The sequence below is a fragment of the Anser anser genome (genome assembly GCF_964211835.1).
Source record: "Anser anser genome assembly, chromosome: 3".
In the NCBI taxonomy this organism is placed as follows: domain Eukaryota; kingdom Metazoa; phylum Chordata; class Aves; order Anseriformes; family Anatidae; genus Anser; species Anser anser.
Window position 1 is genome coordinate 79,805,699 of NC_139722.1, and position 19,690 is coordinate 79,825,388.

At 33.6% G+C, this 19,690-nt stretch overlaps 1 protein-coding gene across 5 annotated transcripts in view; it reads right to left on the reverse strand.

Moving 5' to 3' along the window:
- The window catches only part of SIPA1L2 (signal induced proliferation associated 1 like 2), a 138,703-nt gene that overhangs the window by 52,901 nt on the left and 66,112 nt on the right, over nucleotides 1-19,690 (reverse strand). For all 5 annotated transcript variants that reach the window (XM_083829588.1, XM_083829591.1, XM_083829589.1 and 2 more), the window contains exons 6-9: nucleotides 15,496-15,670; nucleotides 10,030-10,133; nucleotides 3,214-3,371; nucleotides 1,688-2,264 (exon numbers count right to left, since the gene is read on the reverse strand). In XM_083829588.1, the coding sequence (XP_083685714.1) occupies nucleotides 1,688-2,264; nucleotides 3,214-3,371; nucleotides 10,030-10,133; nucleotides 15,496-15,670 (1,014 nt within the window). The remainder of the gene's footprint in view (nucleotides 1-1,687; nucleotides 2,265-3,213; nucleotides 3,372-10,029; nucleotides 10,134-15,495; nucleotides 15,671-19,690) is intronic.

A 19,690-nucleotide genomic window follows, 5' to 3' on the forward strand; every position in this document is an offset into this window, starting at 1 on the left:
CATTAAGCATTTTCATTTAATCCTTCTCTTAGCCATCCTATATTGTCCTAAAGCTCAGATCCATTGCCTTTTCTGTCTTAAAACCCAGCCAGACAAGTTCATTTATAGTTTACTTCTCCTCCTCTCTACTTTATATCACCAGATTTTCCTTCCCCAGTACAGATCAGACTCTAGAACGGTAAGTCCCAGCTTTTTCTACTCCAGAACTTATTCTTTTGGTTCAAACCAAGATCAGTCTGCAGCTTTTCACATCTTTGCTTAATCTAGATATTCACAGAGGTATCCTATTCATCTGGATAAAAGTCAGCTGTATTCTTGAGTCATTTAAAAGGGTTTTAAAGTATACATCTGAATTGTGGCATCAGAGTTTTAAATACTTTTGAGCGGTTGTTACAGTCACCTCTGAGCTACTATATCAAAATGTAGATAAGGAGCATTCAACTTTAAAAAATTACTAACTTTTAGGAAAAAAGGTTTTTTTGTTGGTGGTGGTTGTTTGTTAGGAAAACTTTATTCACTGAAAGGGATGTGAAGTATTGGAACAGGCTGCCCAGGGAAGTTGCTGAGTTGCCAGACCTGGAGGTCTTCAAAAAATGATTGTCATCGCTGCTGACAGCAGAAGTTTTCACTAGAAATTTGAACCTTTGTTCCACCTGTATTAAGTAGGTGGAAATTTTTATTGTCTATTTAGCAATACGTAATAGAAGTGAACTAAGCATAGGCTATTCTTCTGAAGAAGAATATCCTATAATAATCCGTGCAAGGAAAGCGAAGCTGAAGACCCCAATTAAAATAATAATATAACAGTGAGGAAAGGAGTCTAGACATTCATCCATTGATGGTTAATAGTACTTTGGAAGAGAAAGACTAGAGCAGGATACTGCACTGTGCTAGAAGTGGATGTAGAACTACAGAGGCTCTGCAGCATCATCTGCTATCCAGTGTGAAAGTGGTAAGCATAATGATTTCCATTCAGAACAAGTTTCTCTAATATAAACAAAACCAACATGATCTACATCACTTAAATCAAAATCAAAGGGAAAAGCATAACCACATGATGTAGATGCATCAGCAGTTTTACTTTAGAGCTCCTGTCAGTTCATTTGTACTGACTGGAATAGTTAGTTACAGGACAGGTGTGCTAACATGGTCACAAGTGTCTGAAAATCTTTATCCAGTCAGCTGTAAAAACTGTTATTAATTGGTCTAGTTTTCTTCACTTTCTGCAGTTACTCAGCGTAGACAAAACAAATCAGCAGAACCACTTGTGGCATTTTTTTCTAAAATTCACATTTTTTTTTAATAAAAAGTCAGAGTGAATATATTTTACACATTAAGGTTTTGTGTATTTTTAAATAAAGATATGTTTCCACCTACAAAGGTTTGAAATGAGAAAGGCTACAGCAAGAGAAAACGAAAAGCTTAGTCTTTCAATCCTGATTTCAATATTGAAACCATCCATAGCCTCGGACAAGTCTATCGAATTATTGGTATTCATTTTCTCATCCCTGAAAAATGGGTTGATAACTTCTCATATACTGCATGAGGATTACTGTTTTTAATGCTCTCTGAAGACTAAAAACAGTACTGAAGTACAAACAGATGACATTTTTAAATTGTATCTCAAAGGAGATGTAGACAATTCTTCATAAACTTTTTGAGATTCCAATTTATAAAGTGTACTTACTTCGAGTCTTTGAACAATTTCCCTGATGTCTTCAGTACAATTATCTGCTGCAGACAGAAGAATACATTCTCCTCTTTCATAAAATATTTTGATGCTCATTAATCCAGACGTCCATCCAATAACATCTCTGCAGGAGCAGTTAAACACAACATTTTTTGATTCCTTTTCAATCAACATGATAAATTCATTGGAGATTCCAAGGAGACATTCAATGTCAGCAGACTGGCCAAAATCTCGTGCGATCACATTCCACATAATTGCTCCAACACTGAATAAATGTGCATCTTTCCTTGGTTTCACTTTTTCCTTTTTTTTTGCACCTAAAGTAATGAAGCTAAACTTTGCTGAAGTATCCACGGTAGCTGTGGTAACAAAGTTTTCTGCCAGATCTTTCAAGTATTCTTGACGTGTCCTTGTGGCCATGGCTCGAAATTTTTCCGACTTATGTGCTGCATTTTCAGCATTAATAACTTTGGCTAAAAGAAAGTCCCTAAAGACTGCTGACTTGGGGAAAGTTACTCCTTTGGGAATGGGTGGACCAAATGGAGGTACATCTTTTGATCTTGAAACACCAACACTAGAAAGATGAAGAAAATGCAATGGTTAAACCCTTAAAAAAAAAAGTTCAGAAAATAAGCAGTGACCCGTGCAGCCCAGTTACACAGATAAGTTTAGTTTTAACATGTCAGTTTTCAGATATTTTAGATACATCAAATAAAACTCATTGGATCATCTGTTTTAAAAATGGCTTTTTTCTTTTAAGTGTATAAAGGACATTGTGAATATATCATACAAACACAGAATATCAAGGCTGACATCTTAGGGTGTCAGTGTCTCTTTTGATTAGTGGAATAAGTTTAAACATTCTTTGCAAGATATAAATGAGATGCAAAATTTTTAAAAAATATTTAAATCCACCCATCATTTTCAGGCTTCATTAGAACTATAAAAAATATGAATACAAACAATTTATTTCAATACTTACACATCTTGCAAAGATAAGGTGTAAATACAGACAAAAAAGTATCAGTGCAAAACATGTCTATAACGGGAGCATTTTGCACTACTTTAAAGGTGCCTATTTTAAATTTATAAAATTTCATAATACTTCCAATTCTTTATAGGGACAGTTCACAGCAAGATGTAAAAGAAAATGGAAATATTTTTTCTCACTGACACTCAGTTATACCTGCAATTGATATCTATGTAATGTATTTTATCTGTAACAGGATTTCAAAATACCATGCAAACTATGTACAACTACTACTAGATTGACTGAAATGCATTCGCATTTGGGATGACAGACAGATATAATTTAGTAATAGAAAAATATATATAATATATTATAATATAATATATTTATAATATAAAATATAATAAAACATTGGGGTTTTAAACTCATAGAAAATGAAGCAGAAATTTTAAAATTGTATACATCATATCTCTAGAAAGTACAAAACTGTTAGAAAAAGCAGTTCCATTGCATTCTTAATAGCAAACTCAAATAGTTATAAGGTTCTACTCACCTATAGCACACATTTTCAGTACAAGGATTATGCACTTTGACAATGACAAATACATGTTGAAAGTGGGAACGAATATTTTTTGGAGTAAAGGGAAGCGCTCCTGGCTCTTGGAAGACAATGGTAACTATGTCATTTCCTATATGCCTTTTCCTTAGCAGCTAGACAAGAAACATGCATTGAAAAATTAGTTATAAAAAAAATTCAATAAATCACAATGTTTTCATTCTAGCAAAAACAAAATAAGTGTTCTTAATTTTTTCTGAAATAACTTTCAATTAATCATATCCTGGATATTTACCAATAAAGGGTATTAGGCTAAATGGAAAAAAAGAAAAAAGGCAAAGTTTACAAAAACGCTAATGAATTTTCCCACATCCCCACATCAGCTCTGTATAACTTCAGCTCATTTCTCTTTTACTCTATGAGAACAGAATAAAAGATTTCTCTTGCATTACAATTGTAATAAAAATGTTACATCACTGGACATTTCTTATTATTCAGAAAACTGCACATTGGTTCCCTTTTTACAGGGTAATATCTGCTTCTATATGAAAAATATAATACTGCTTTTCTTTCTCAATAAACTCCTTTCCCCTGTTGCATTTTTATTAATCATTCTTATCGTGATGATCCTTACAATCTCAACTTTTTTTTTAAAAATAGATTACGATGAACACTTATCACAAACTTTAAACAATTGCATACTTGAGAAACAGAGCTGAGACAAATACTCATGGAGAAACAATAGCTATTTGAAACTCACTTATTGATTTAAAAACTCTGATAGTAGTTTACTTTTTAATCCTCAAAATACACTTAAATGAATAATTTAAACTACTAAACCATTATTACAGTCTAAAACTTAAAACCTACAAAACATATTCAGCAATAAGGGACCACGTCACCACCAAAAAAAACCTACAGTAAAATGACATTCACTTTCCTCATTAAAGTATACCATATCTCTCAAATATTTTACACACTTATTATTATTATTATTTTTAAATAACCTTGCTTATAAAACATCTATTTGTATTACTAGACGTAAACAAGTAGTCTAGCAACTACTAGGATGTAAATACCTACCTAAAGTCTGACAAGGGCCTTTCACTGTCAACTAATAGCATACAGACACTTCAAGTTCTACCTGAGCTCTAATTTAACTAAAAAGGATGCAAGAAATCCTTTAACTAAAGGAGCACGGAAAAATTCTACATCAAGCTCGTTTTACAGAATACAATCTTTCCAAAAAAAAAGTTTGTTTTAATTTTCTCAGTTCCATTAAAAGTCAGTATATCAGCAACCAACAGAAAAAGCTAAGCTGCATATGCTAAAGCCTAAGACCCGTAAGCGTTTCATTACATTTCCTGAATAATAGAGGATGGTATTCTAAAGGTAGTGAGAAGGGCCAAAGCCACAATCTTAAAGCACTAGCATATCTGTATTATTTTAAAAAAGACTTCTGATAGAACTAACACACATTAGAACAGAAAGTATTTGGTGTTATTCTGTCATGTGACTTGGTCATTTTTTTCAGATTTTAAAGATTAAAATCAAAGTAACTGGCTATTTGAGCACGTTAAAATGTACATCCTCTTGTGGACAAATTGCTCTATAAATTATGTGGAATTGATCACAGAAACAAGTGCATCAGGTACACTTTAACTAGAGCTAGTGAATACGAGCTCTACACTTTAATTAGAGCTAGTTGGATCACAGTAGTGAAGCATAAGCTCACGTGTAAGAGGTTATTATTATCTCACAGGTTGGAATTTACATCAGTTAAATCTGTAAGACACTTTCCAATTACAAGGTAAAAGGTGATTCATTTCTCCTTTTTTTTTGTTTTATGTAAATAAATCCCTTTACTTTCTTCTCACTATAGAAAGTGTTTCATGCCTTTGCCTATACCTTCCTATTGAGCAATGTTACAAAGACTAGAAAGCTCTCTCCTGTTTAAAATTACATTTATTTCTCAAGACAATTGCTGTTTTCAAGAATACTTTCTGCTTTTGTAGAACTCTAAGAGGTTCTGCTGGCCACCATAGGTTGCTCAAACAAGAATAGCAGTCACATAGTAAGAGATAAGTTTTAGAAATGTTTGAATTTGTACTAACAAAATATCCTTTACAAAATGATGGCAGTGCTCATATCCCACATCTAAACTACTGTTTCAAGAGCTTAAACCTTTAAAAGGCACAAAAATGGTAAATAGAAAGTCAAGTCATTTTTAAGAACCTTACCAAGCTTGCTGAGATCTTAGTGACTTCTTCAACATTTTAAAATAAAATTCATGTAACATTATTATAAACAACTGTCATGCATAGGTGGTCAGTGAACTTACACAATGCAAAGGCAAAGCACAGTCATACGTCTGTGCACAGAGAATCATAATGCAAAGAACTGGAAAGGGAAGAGAAAAACCAGGGTGATCAGGAAGATGGAAAGAAGTGCTCTGGATAGGATAAAGGAATAGGAAAGAATAAGGTGGTGAATGGATAAGAAGGAAGGAACACATACTTCCCTGGAAAATGTGAGTTAAGGATAGCATACTGAAAATGAAAGAGGAATTGTTGGAAACTGGAACTAAGCAAAAAGACTTAAGAAACCCTTCTCTACTTTCTATTCTATAACCTATATTTTCCTCCCAACTTCCACATCCTTTTTTTTCTCCCCCCTCAGGTTCTCAGTTTCCCCTTCCTCTCCCATTTTGAGGTCTGCTCAGGTTGGTTCCCTCCCTCTGCCTTTCTAACATACTCTAGAGATTCTCATGCCAATGCAGAGCACAAGAGAAACTCTCAACGGGGTTCACAGATTATGGAGGATTACTTACAGTAAGGAGATATCAAACACTCCAGTATCATCATTCCAGTATCAATATAAATTGGCACAGCAGAATTTGAAAAAGAACCAGCCAAGTATGATAGGCAGTCAACAGGAAACCAGTGAAATTTTACTTAGAATACAAGAGGGGAGTCCAGTAAGGAAAATACGTTAGAAAAGCAGAATCCATTAGATTAAAATTAGTTACACCAAATAATAATTAACTTTGAGATTTTAACTACAATACTCAATTCTTAATTTTCAGATATGCATCTCTGAAGAAAAGTATTTACTGTCACAAAACAGCACATTTATGGGTGATGCACAGCCATAAGTACCTACCCACTTGAGTGGAATATTATTTACCTTGTCCAATTGCAAAACAAGGAATTCTTGTTGTTATAGCAGTGAAAAAGACATTCTTCATTCAAATAAATGAAGAAATGTTAAGAGTGAACTAAAAAAAATTTCAAACTTATTTTAGCACATTTCTAAAATAAGTGGCTTTAAAAAGTTCTAATTTCAATATCTGTTATTAAACTGTACCAAAACCAGAAACAATCAAATGATACTGCTCAAGTCTGGTGAAACCGAGTCTCGTATAACCCACATAACCAAACATATGGTTATCTTAAACATTTTAGCAGTAGGTTAAATTCAAAAAGTTTGTTTCATTCTTGCATGTGTTTCATTTAAGTTTTCATCAAACCAAGTGAAAATTGATTATTTGAATTGATGTGGATTAATTAGGTCTAACCATGTGTACAGAAGCAGACTACAAATGTGTAAGTGGGAAATTTGCAAAGGAATCATTTGGAAAGGGAATTTGCAAAGGTAAAGTTTAAAGGAGAAAGCCTTGAACTATGACTTGAAGAAAAGGCCAGGAAAGGAAAAGGAAATGGCCACACCAGGGCTGGTAGTCTTTTCTATCCTAGGGAAGGAACAGCTGACTTGGAAGTTCCAAGCCTATGTTGCAGCCAAAGTAAAAATTACCTTGCTTTTTGGATCTCCTGCTGGCTCTAAAACTAGAGGGATGTCCTGATCAGTGACCAAGCAGGGCGTAGTTATGTCCTGGAAGAAGCAACAAACAGTTCTGGTGTGGCCTGGTTTTGGCTCACAGGCATGTGGAATCTAAGAAAAGCTCAGTGCCTGTTCATTGAAGGTCTTATTTCTAGATGATTAAGAGTGAGTGATTCAGTATCTTGTCCAGTCATTATCAATCAAAGGACATATGTATAGGGCGCAATAACCTCATTGCTAGTACATACACAATACGCTAACAAAAACTAACTATTGAATGGGGGTCTTCATTGCTAATAGAATTCAAAAGGAAAATTATCATAGTCCCTAATTTCCCCTTACTTGGCTACGTAGTTAGACAAATTCTGAAGAGACAAACAACATTCACATTCCATAGCACCTGTAAGTGTGTCTCTGTGTGGAGCACAACTGATGCAACCGCAACTGGGGTCTTCAGCATCTAAAACGGCTCAAGGACAGAGACCTAATCCAATTTATTCTAGCTTGTGAAAAATAACATAGTTGATAGATTTCACATTCCAGTATGCATTTTAGAACTATACTGTAATATAAGAAAATTTAACAGTGATTATACATCCTTTTTGAACATTAAGGCTGGCTAAATCCTGGTTATTTGGGTGCACTTGTCCACTTCATTAAGACAGTGTCCATGCTGTACAAATACCACTAGATCCCAACACCTAAAAATAATGTGGGGGGGTCTTCGGATAGGTATACTACTTGAACCTGGAAAACTACCACATTATTTTGATCCCAAGAAAGCGACGAATAACAACATGATGCTTCTACTAAATATTGAACCTGTTAAAGTGACAATGATGAGTGCTTACTAAAACACTGTGGAAAGGAACATTTGTTGCTGGGGGAAACCATGAAGTTAAAATTGGAAGATTTTCCTATATACGAGAATTGGCACCTGTCTATAAAGGACATGTAAGGAAACGATGAAAATGAAAGGAAAGCAAAGGAAGAAGTGAAAGGACAGCAATAGGGGGTGGCTGAGCAACACAGCAGTGAGGCTGACAACAAACAATTATGAAAATTAGTGAAATAGTGTCAAGAGGATATCCCATTCTCACAAACAAGGGCAAGTCATGAAAGACAACGATGAAAGTAATAAAATCCAAGTAAGGTCATATTTACTGTCAGTGCCTGTGATAAACTATGAAAATACGCATTATTCCCTTTCAAGGCAAGCTCATTCAGTGTATTATATCATAATAAGTGTATAAATTTTCCTATTTACATGTGATCTCCAGTCAAAGACCAACAATTCAGTTTTCTACGACTGCAACAAGTTCTGCACTGGTGCCTTGCTAACTTGTAAAGTCTTTTGCAAATAAATATATAAATTAAAACTAGTTATTTGAAATATATCAATGTTTTTGGACTCTACCATGGTATTTCCTTCCATGGTATGATCCTCAGCCTTCAAGTTATTAAAGACATACAGTATCTTAGGAAAATCAGAACTATTTTACAAATGTGTAAAAGCGAAGTATTCTTGTGTGCAAATCAAATTAAAGCATAAACTTAAAATAAGAGTTAAACCATTATGAGTGATTACAGAGAGAGCTTACTAAATTAATCCTGTACAGTAATAAAGCATAAGTTCAGAGAAGTGGAGCAATCTCAAGTTAGTGATGACAATCCAACATATTGATCACTAGCTACTGGCACAGTTGAGGATGTGATATAGCCAAACATTCTGTCCTCTAAAAGCTACACATTCTAAGATGTGATTTGTCTAAATATTCATATTATTCACATGGTGAAGAATTTTTTGAATTTTTATTCCTAATTTAATTTCTTTAAACTGCATCTAAAACTTAACTGTAATGGAATAAAGTTCACAGTTGTCTTAACTGTTCCCAAGAAACAGTTCTTCTGGTAAGGTCAAAACATTATGCACTGACTACTTAAAATATATTAATGTTATATACTACTTTCTTCCATTTCAATTTTCATTTATCCTACATTAAGAATTTTAATAATTTCATCTTTTTGTCGCTGCCTTGACACGTCTTTCTTCTCATGAGATCTACTGATACAAAAGATGCAAATCATATGGTTTAACAAACACTAACCACAACTTTTGTATGCTTTCACAAAGAACATAAGATAGCATGTTTATTTCATGACAACACTCCAAAATGACTGAAGCCTTTATATCTCGCACTGCAACGAGATAATATTCAAATAAAACCAACAGTTTTTTTGTGGTTGTTTTTTTTAATCTGCAGGGCTAGAAAAACGCAGAGTGGAAGCACAGAAAGTTTCTGAAGTTAAGTGTTAACATTGATATATTATACCAAATGTGCTTGTACTTTTTAATTTGGTCACACATCTCAGACAGACAAGACAGAATAACCTTACTGGTGCACACTTTGGTTGCTGTGCTATTTTTTAGCCATCCTTAATGCTTTAATGATATTCTGAATTACCACATAAGCAAAGAATTCTCCATGAATAAAGTTAAGCACGCTGCAGTTTTCTGTCTTCACAAGCAGACACATTGAAGGATACACCTAGCCATTTATTATTAAGCTGATACATTAACAAAAAATTTCAAGATCAGTAACATTTAGTATAATCATTTAAAAATCTTATTGCATACGTATTTTAACCATAAGCTTATTTTCAAGCTTTATTCCATCCAATGTTTAAAACATACATAGGGTGTAAATCCCACCCAACTTGAGAATAATTGATTGACCATGGGGAAATTATGCTGAGGAATACCACCATGAAATGGAGGGTATAGAAGTAACGTAATGAATTATAAATACGTATTATAAAAATCCTTTGATTTTTCTAATGTATTACATGATTTTGAAAAAAAAAAAGCAAATATCGCATAAAAAAACATACAGCTTAAAAGCAGTATTACTTAAAAACTCAAACACCTCTAAAGTAAAATTATATTGAAAATGGAAAAGTTAAATAACATACCTGTTGCCTGTTATTGGGCATGTATGGAAGCATTGTTGATACATGAAACATTAACTCATAATCTTTATAAGTAGTATAGAGGGAATGAGTTCCTGTTGAATCAGCTGAAAATGAATTTAATCATAGGACGGTCAGTAAAATAGAACATTCATATTACTTTTTAGGACAATGCTCTTTGCATGCTATGATTTAAATCTATTAATGGAATTTTAAACTTTTTTTTTTCAACAGAACAAAACAGCTAAAGATCTCTTTAATTTCATGTATGACATTGATGGATCCAGCAAGAAGTTGCCCAGAGACAGCTGTCTATGAGATGACCTTATTTTGAATATATTGGCAAGTACTGCTAGGTCTTAATATCTCATGGAAATAAAAATAAATGAACAAACATTTAGCTACTTAAGTATATTTTTATATAATGTGTATATATATATACACACACATATATTCATTATTTTAAATGTCAATAAAGACTATTGACTAATCTCATATTTCACCAAAAATAAAATACTGACACAGTGCTACTTCAAATCTCACAATAAAACACATAATGAAGATCAGACATTTCAAAAACATAAAATATGTACATTATACATTGTAGTATAAGGCAAAAATAATTTTATTGGGAATTTTGAGATCTTTCATAAATTGTTAAAACACACTTCATCTATGATATTACCTTTTATTTTGGAAGTTTAGTAATGCAATTCTCATTTCAGAATGTTTACCATAATCTTTTTTTTTATCCACTTTCTTTGATATGTCTGGATTATTTAGGTAAGAATAATTAACTTCAAAGCAGGAGGTTAGGAGCAAGGTATTACATCAAGGCAGTTATCAGTTTTTCTTCCCTTTTTATGTTCGCTGATTTCTTGTGTATAATTTTATATCTTCCACAGCAAAAAGCATCCTGCAGCACTCTTTTACAGTGTTCATTTATTTATTTATTTTTAATAGCAACAGTATTCCAAAAAGAAACTGTCTGGCTGTGTTAGCTCTCCTTTTCAAAGTACATAAGCATACACTTAGGTGCAAAATTCAATAGTAACTGTAGTGCATACCTACAGCCCTAAATTTGAAAATATTTAGGTGTGTTTATAATTTTGAATATGTTCATATTACAATTGACCTCATCAGTTATGTTTGTACAACTTAAAATTAATTCATTAATATTCATGCGTATGAATTATAGTTTCATAACAAATAGGGAGCATATTTAAATGTTGCTAAAAAAGCAGCTATTACTGCACTCCTCTATTTTAAAATCCTTGTTGAAATTAATTCCATTATAACTTTTCCATGCCATTCAGAAAGAGTTCTAAAGACACAGAAGGAGGAAATCTATTTTATAAAATATAAATATCTGCCTAAACTACATTGATCTTGGCAACCCTAGTCCCTGAATTTTTTTATTTTACAATTAGATGTTAAATAAAGTCAAAGTATCTTGAACAGCTATTGCACAAAAGTCCCTTTAAATAGCAATTCAGAAAGGTAGATTTACCTTTAGATCCATGTTTTTCTTATACAACATCCTACTTAGCGGAGTACTTGATCTAGTACATGTTCTAGCATGTTGAATTTGGAAATGAGCTAGCAAGTTTTTTGTTTGAAATTTAGTCCTTTACATTATGCAAGATAAAATTTTCTAACTCAACAGATGTTTTAGGGAACACCTACTAAGACTCTCTGAATTTACAGAATGGTTGCTACTACTAACATTTCTTTGCTAACATTTTAGAAAAAATGTTATACCTGTCATACTGTTACACTCATTTTTTTGCACCTTGTTCTTTTCTGAATACTAGTTTTACTTCAAAAAGTTTGAGAAAAATCAGCTAACTTTTTAAAATAAATTCATGTTCATATGAAGCATTTCAGCCTTTTTTTCAGAAAACCACTGTTTACTAAATGAAAGTGAAACACCAATATTTGTCTTAATTGTATATAAATAAAATTGTAACATTTCTTCAGTTTCTTTCAGTTTACTTCTCTCTTTACAGGCTTGAAGTAACATAATTAAAGACTGAACATTAATATTCTCATTTGTAATGTTCCAATAATAGTATTTTAATTCCTCATTTCTAGTTGACTGATACACTTTAAAATATATAATACACAAATTATATAGTAATGAAATCAGTTAAGTTTCCTCAAATTTTCTGATTCTTTGATCGAAGAATTCAGAATTGGATGATATTAAAAATGCACTAAATATGGGCAGAGAAGAGTTTATAGTTAATATTCCATTTTTTTTCACATCTGTTCTGGATCTAGACAGGATGGAGTTAATTTTCTTCATAGGAGTCCATATGGTGCTTTTTCTATATGTGACCAAAACAGTGTTGATAACACATCAATGTTAGCTATTGCTGAACTGTGCTTGCACAGCATCAAGCCCTTCTCTGTTTCTCACTCTGTCTACCCCCTCACCCTGGGAGTAGGCTAGGTGTAAGCAAGAGTTTCTGAGGGGACACAGCTGGAACAGCTGGCTCAAAAAATTGAGAAGACATTCAATACCCTATAATGTCACGTTCTACAGTAAAACTGGAGTGGGGGTTGTTTTCCCAAGGCAGGTGTTCCTCGGAGACTGGCTGGGCAGCAGTGTGCTGTTGGGAAGTGCAAGTGACTGCCTGTGCATCACTTGGGTGCTTTTCTTCTTGGATTGGTTGAGGTTTTTTGTGAATTCCGCCACCCCATAACTTATTAAACTGTCTTTATGTCAGCCCACGAGTCTTTCCTTACTTTTGCCTTTCCAATTCTCGCCCTCATCCAACTGGGGAACAAGTGAGTGGGCAACTGGTTGGGGGCTTACAGACCAGCCAGGGTTGGCCCACCACAACATTCCAAATTCTACATTCCATAAAGAACGGATCACTTATAAAAATATTAAATAATCAGACAAGCAAAACCAAATCAAAACAAAAACACAACACAACACACAGCAAGTCAAGCATTTGTGAACAGAAAAACTTAATAAATGCAAGCCCTACAAAACTGAGCAAGAAATATTACAGAAACATTATGCCTACCAAAAGTGTGGCTACTAGAGATGAAATTATTGCACTATTCTGAACCTTCAGGCAGTCAGATCAATGTATTCTCCAATTATAATTATGACACACTGTAACACTTGCTGTGCCTTTATATTAAAAAAGGAGTATAAAACAAAAAAAAAAGATGATAATTAAGTCAGTATTTTATATTTAATATAAAACTGAAGACTACATTTGTGAACTCTCTTAATTCCATACTGCTTGTTGCAAACTGTGCAAACAAATTATGATAGGCCAATATCATTAACAGAATACAGCATTAGTAGAATATTAAAATTATGTTACTGAATGGTATGTAGGCAGTGCCAATCAATAAAATTTGTTCATACTGAAGCACAGCAAATTTATTGACAGATCAGTATATTTTCACATGTCAAAATTAGTAGGTGATATTTGGTCATGCTCTAGGTGAAAAAGCAAAACCACACACCTTTTGCCCTTTTGAATTTTTCATCCCTATTTGTCAACCCATCCCACAAGTCTGACATCTGCAGCGTGTTAATATTTCTACATATTATTTTGAAAAGTGAATTTTTATTCTTTACTCAAATAGGATGCAATAGTCTCTATCAAGCCTGAATTTATTAAAGTGAAACAAGTATGGATTTAAGCAAAGAGGCAAAAACTTTAATAAAATCAAATGTAGTGCTCAAGCTGGTTGGCATTGTTACAGAATTGCAGCTTTCCCACCTTGTAAGTCATAAACTAGAACAGTTTGTCATAGGATTACGTTTATTTTTTTCACCATTTCCCACCATTACTAGAGATGGAGAACATGACAATTTTCGAGTTGCAAAGCTTGTCTCCCTTCATTGCAAATCATGAAGTTTTCCACCAACTCTGAGTATCTCATTTGCCACTGGAGAGTGCCCTATGGACAGTTTATTGGCTGGCCACTAACCACAAGCTACACACACTGGACATTTCCAGAAGTTTCTAATATGAATTCGGTCTCTCTTCTAATGCATACAGGAGAGGTGAAACCCATCCTAGCCAGTATCAGTTTAATAACAGAAGGATAATCCTTCTATGACTACAACACCGGTTGGTGGTCAAGTGTACTATTTCAAAAAAGAAAAAAATCCAGATGTATTCCAGTTAAATGAAGACTGATGACTAAGCAGCAAAAACATGCAAGAGATCCCTAATAACCAGATTAGATCAGGTGAATAGGTTGCAGGAAGAACAGAGAAGCTTGGAACTTATCTATTTCTAAATCTCTGTGACTCTCTGAAAGGCAAAAAGATCCCTTATAAGAAAAGATCTTCCCTTAATTTTCTTTAGGTATTTCTCTCTAACCTTCCTTCTTGGCAGCTTACCTTTAACAGTTCAGGCAACTTTTCCATTTGATTATAAGGACAGGTAGAAAATGCACACAAGTAACAGGATTTAATAGCTTAAAAAAATCTACTTGGCTAACAAAAATCTTTTTTTTTTTTTTTTTTAACCACAAGCCACCTACAGTAGGTAAAAAATTCCAGATGTAATAGACAAGTAACCGTAAAAAAATAAGGATATAAAAAAATCGCATGTTACAAAAGTAGATGAACATCTAGATATCCGTAGGTCACAACAGACAGTGATCAGTTGTCAAAATCCCGTTAAAACCACATTAAGTTAAAAAAAATGAGTTAAGTTGAATTTAAAGGCAACAAACAGCAATGCTAATAAAGATGTGTCAACATGTTGACTTTGTTAACAGCATTATATCAGTTCTTATTTTTGCTACAAAAAAACAACAAAACAAAAAAAACAGTTTGTACAAATAAATCACATTATTGCACTGCTGAACCGTATTACTTAGGGAAACTGAGAGACCTGAGGAAGTGGATAGTAATAATACATTGGTAAGGTAGATGAATATTTATCAGTTACAGAAGGTTAACATGCTTACTGTGCATGCATTGGAAAAGTTGTCTATGTGATAAAACTTGAATGTGTGCATGCGTGAGAAAAGAAAACTGAGAAAACTTGATTGCAACTCAAATATAAACCTCAACATATATGTTGGTTAAACAGAAGCAAAGAAGTTTAGGTAAAATAAGTAAAATGTTCCCTTTTCCTGACTCCGGATTTCAAATTACTTGTCTTTTATTTTGCCATTGTAAGAATAAGATGTTAAAATGTAGCTGTGAAATTCTCAAATACATCAAAAATCACATAGTTAATATCATCTTAACTAAGTACAAGCAAATTACATAAGTTGCTTTAATTTTCAGTTCTACTAATATCACAAAGGAAGTAAATAACCTTTCAGACAAGGCATGATACATGTTCATCTTCCTTAATTACCACATAACATTACTAATCAAAACCCAAGGTCAAGACAATGAAAACACAAAACAGGATTTGCAAAAGATCAAATGGAGAATTGTAATTTCTACCATAGGTCAGAAACGTAACTTACTTTTGTTATCTAGCTGAGCCCTGTATTTACTAAACCCTTTTAGCCGTACTCTTTGGCCCAGCAGATCAAGGAACTCCTCAAAAGCTGGTCCTGCCATCTCATTGTTATACATTTCTTCCTCTGTGCTTTGGCCTGCTTTGCAGTAAAGGATACCAATCTTGTGTTGAAAACTCAGCTGGAATAAAAAAGAAAAAAAGAAAGGAAATATTACAGATGCAAAGGAAATCAATACTAGAATAAATAAAAAATATTGACACTGTTAATGATGTATGGCAGAAAATATTGAAAAATGAAAACTTAAGTGTTCTGATTTGGGAAATGAAGTCACCATGAAAAACAAACAAACGCCCGCAACATATACAAATCTTGAAAGAAAACTGGATTGACATTATCCAAATAGCTAAAGACAGTACTTGAAGACTTTTGACTTAGTTATCTACAGAAGCACAATCTCTACTGCATGTTATAGTATGAGGAATTTAACTGGTAATTTTTGTGAACTTGTGTTCTCTCTCAGATTAAAACAAGGTGAGTTTATTTTCCTTTATTTCTACCTTTAAAAATTGATCCAAAGCGATCCCTGTATGTGAACTTCCCGCTCTGTAAACTTTCTAATTACATAACGGCAGCCATTCAGAAAACCTGCTTCTCACAAGACATTGTAAAAACAGAGTCTCCAAACAATAATTTGTTTTATTGTTCAATAAATCTTTTGTCCACCCCATAAAACAGTCCGTTGTAAAAGTATTATTCCCTATTTTCAAAGGTTTTAAGATGTAAACACAAGCTGTCCAAAGTACAGCATACTTCAATCTAGAAATCTGATTTCAGTTAAGAATTTTCTTAAACAAACTAGACTCTCAACTCTAGGATATTAATATAAAAAGACATGATTATTTCTCAATCAGAGCATTGTCTTGTTTTCTTAGCTTTTTTGCGTACTTAAGATGACAAACTGGGAACCACCACGTGAATGTATTAGCCCTGTTATTCTTAACTGACAACTATTAGAGCTTCACAAACTGACAGAGACCATCAGTCACACCAGATTCCCTTAACACATTTGTCTATATACATGCTACTCAACTTTCCAGCTGTACAGACTTCTCTTAATCAAACTTTAGGATTAGTGTCTAAAATGTGGAAGACTGTATAAATATAATTCCTATCAGATCAAAGGTGACAAGAACAGTTTGCTTCACGTTAGTCATATGTAACATGGTCAGCTGTGTTAAGTATATTGTAAAACTCCAATTCACAGACATGCTACTGCACTGATGTTTTATCACAGCAATTTCTAGGAAAATTTGTAAGACTAGAACACAAAGACTGAATCAAGAAAATATACATAAATGAAAGAAAAAAGCGTCAAAGATATAATTCCAAACCTCAAATAATCTTTAATCTTCCTACTTCAATAAATGCTGCATTTCTCCACTTGAAGTGGAGAGCTGAGTATAAATAAGGCAGTTGCCAAGCATCAATTAAAACAAACAAACTAAAATCACTATCCAAATCCTCAACATTCCTGGAGGAGTAAGAGCTTTACTATGATTTTTCTAACCTATTCTTTTGTGTCTTCAAGATGCTACAGCTTTTTAAAGTTCCTTTTCAATGTCTCTAATGAAATTAAAGGTTTAATGGCAACATTGTTGGTTTAATTATTTACCTTCATGCACTACCAACATATAAAAAATCCCTAAGATGTCCAAATTAACGAAGCTTTTTTGAAGGCCACAGACAGAATCACTAGAGGTGCCTGAGTCAGACCCCTAACCTCAGGGAAAGGGCTGGGTTGCTCCCAGCTTGCTCTTGTCATTTCGTTTTGATTGGCATATACAGTAGTCATCTGAAATGTTTCCTTGTCTGATCCCCATATTGAAACAGTGCCTGGGGAGAGTTAGGTATCTAATAAAATGTTCCAAATCACACACTGGAAACTATTTATTCAGTGTAAAACTAGCATGAACACTTTGTGGAGGAAGCTGGAAAAACTGCTCTTATAAACTTCAGGTTATAGGAAACAGCACTGTTACTTAACACTTCCAGCAGAAAATTAAAATGATTGTAAGCACATTGCCACCTCTACCCCAGCTCAGTGTCAAATAGCTTAACTTAAACCACAGGGAATTTAAGTTAATTTCCTTGACTTTGCACAAGAACAGAGGAATGGAGAAGTTAAGCGCTAACAGCCATCAACAACAGCGGCAACAACTAACAGTATGAATGAAAGGCAAGTTAGAGAACCACTTAGGCAAAATACTCCATTCAGAAACAGACAGTCACGCTTCTTCAGTCTTTCCAAGGAGATGAGTGATTCTTGAATTAGATCTTAAGTATCAGTATAATTCTAAACAGAAGTGAAGTATACCTCTATTCACCAAACAACCTAGCATTTCCTGGTTAACACACTGTACTAGGAGACAGTAAAGATGTGATACTGCCCAGCCCATGAAGGAATTAATCCTGCGTTTTCACTTCATGGACAAGTATTGCAAACGCTCAACAATTATGTACAAAGTTGATTCTACCAACACTACTATTCCTAAACAAGACAGCAGGTGCAAGCACACTTGCAATAATCTGAACCTCCGACTGTGTGCTAGGAGCACTCACGTCCACAAAATATACAGACTTAAGCAAAGTGACTCAGCTCAGAATCAATGGGGCTTTGCAGAAACAGAAATCAAGGTACCTTTAGAAAGTCAATGCCTAAGAAAGCTGTACGTACATGAGGTTTGGGAGCATCTTATATGGGCCATTAACTGATGTGAAAAATGTCAGAATATTTAAAACAAAGTTGCCAATTACAGAATGGCATTGCATGCTTATACAGGTCTAAGTAAAGAATTTCAGACACGGTTCTGATTTAATGATTTCTAAATTACAAATATTAGACATCAGAAAATGTCTAATTTAGCTACTGGGGTATATAACTTGTATTAAGTGTGCATAGAAGTCCCTCCAGACTCAAACTGACCATGTTTAGTCAGAATTACTTACTACTGAATCCTGGCATCTTGTCTTCTTGTACAGTATAGATTCTTTATTGTGTAACAACAACAAATTGATGACTTACAACATGTGAAGACTTCAGAGTTTTTCTGGCAAGGAACCTCAATAGCAACTAAATATCCCTGCATTCAAAGTTCCTATTTTCTTTGCGCTTTTTGTAAACTTTGCTCTAGAGAAAAGCAAGCATTCCCAAAGGGATGTGAAAAAAACAAACAAAACCATCAAAAACCATATACAATAAACCATTAGCAGAAATATGGAGGGGAATCTGGGGGGGGGAATTGGAGAAAAAATCCTGTCTATATTGTAGATAAATTGTTGACTTTTCCTGTAAATTTAGAGTCAAACCTAATGCTGATCATCATATACCAGAATAACTTGGAATTACTTACATTCTCAAATTAGGTCAACCATCCAATGTCCATCTATTTTCTACTGTCATTTTAGGGACAGAGTTTTAGCCACATGTTTCTTCCACAACTCACAATAGATTTCACTGAGAACTACTCATTTCTTTCTCTACATGTTTCACAGAACTGAAACAGTTTTCAGTTTGCTGAAGAGCTATGCAAATATTTAATACAGTTTTATTGAAAATGGTTATTCTGGTAATAGTATTAATCCTCTAGATCACAATTCATATTTTTAAATTCATGACATTTCAGCCACTTGTCACTTTCGGCTACCACGCGTAACTCTTTTTATATTTGGTTGATTAAAAAACTGAAGGCATGAAGTACATAAGAGGATTAAAAACATAAATGGATCTCATGCCACTTCTATGCACAGCTTTCTCTCTATATTCAAGTAATTATCTCACAATAAGCAGTAAGATATATTAATACTACATTTTGCTTGGTGACAGCCCATTTCATAACAAGTTTGAATTCTTCAGAACCGAGCACACAGAATAAAATTCAGTGCTATGTACTGCTGTTTCTCAAAATTAAGAGTTTTTTTTTAAGAGTTTTAAGAGTTAATGATTAAAAATATATTGGTTGGTTCAGTGGACAATCTCCATTTCCAATTTTGGGGAAATGCTTAATGAGTTTTGGGAAATATTCCACTGAGGTCAAATAAAGATGTACTCTACGCTGCCTAGAACATCCAACCCCTCTAAGTAGTAATTATTATTTATTACATGAACCTAAACTTACTATGGAGCTCAGACACGAAAGAC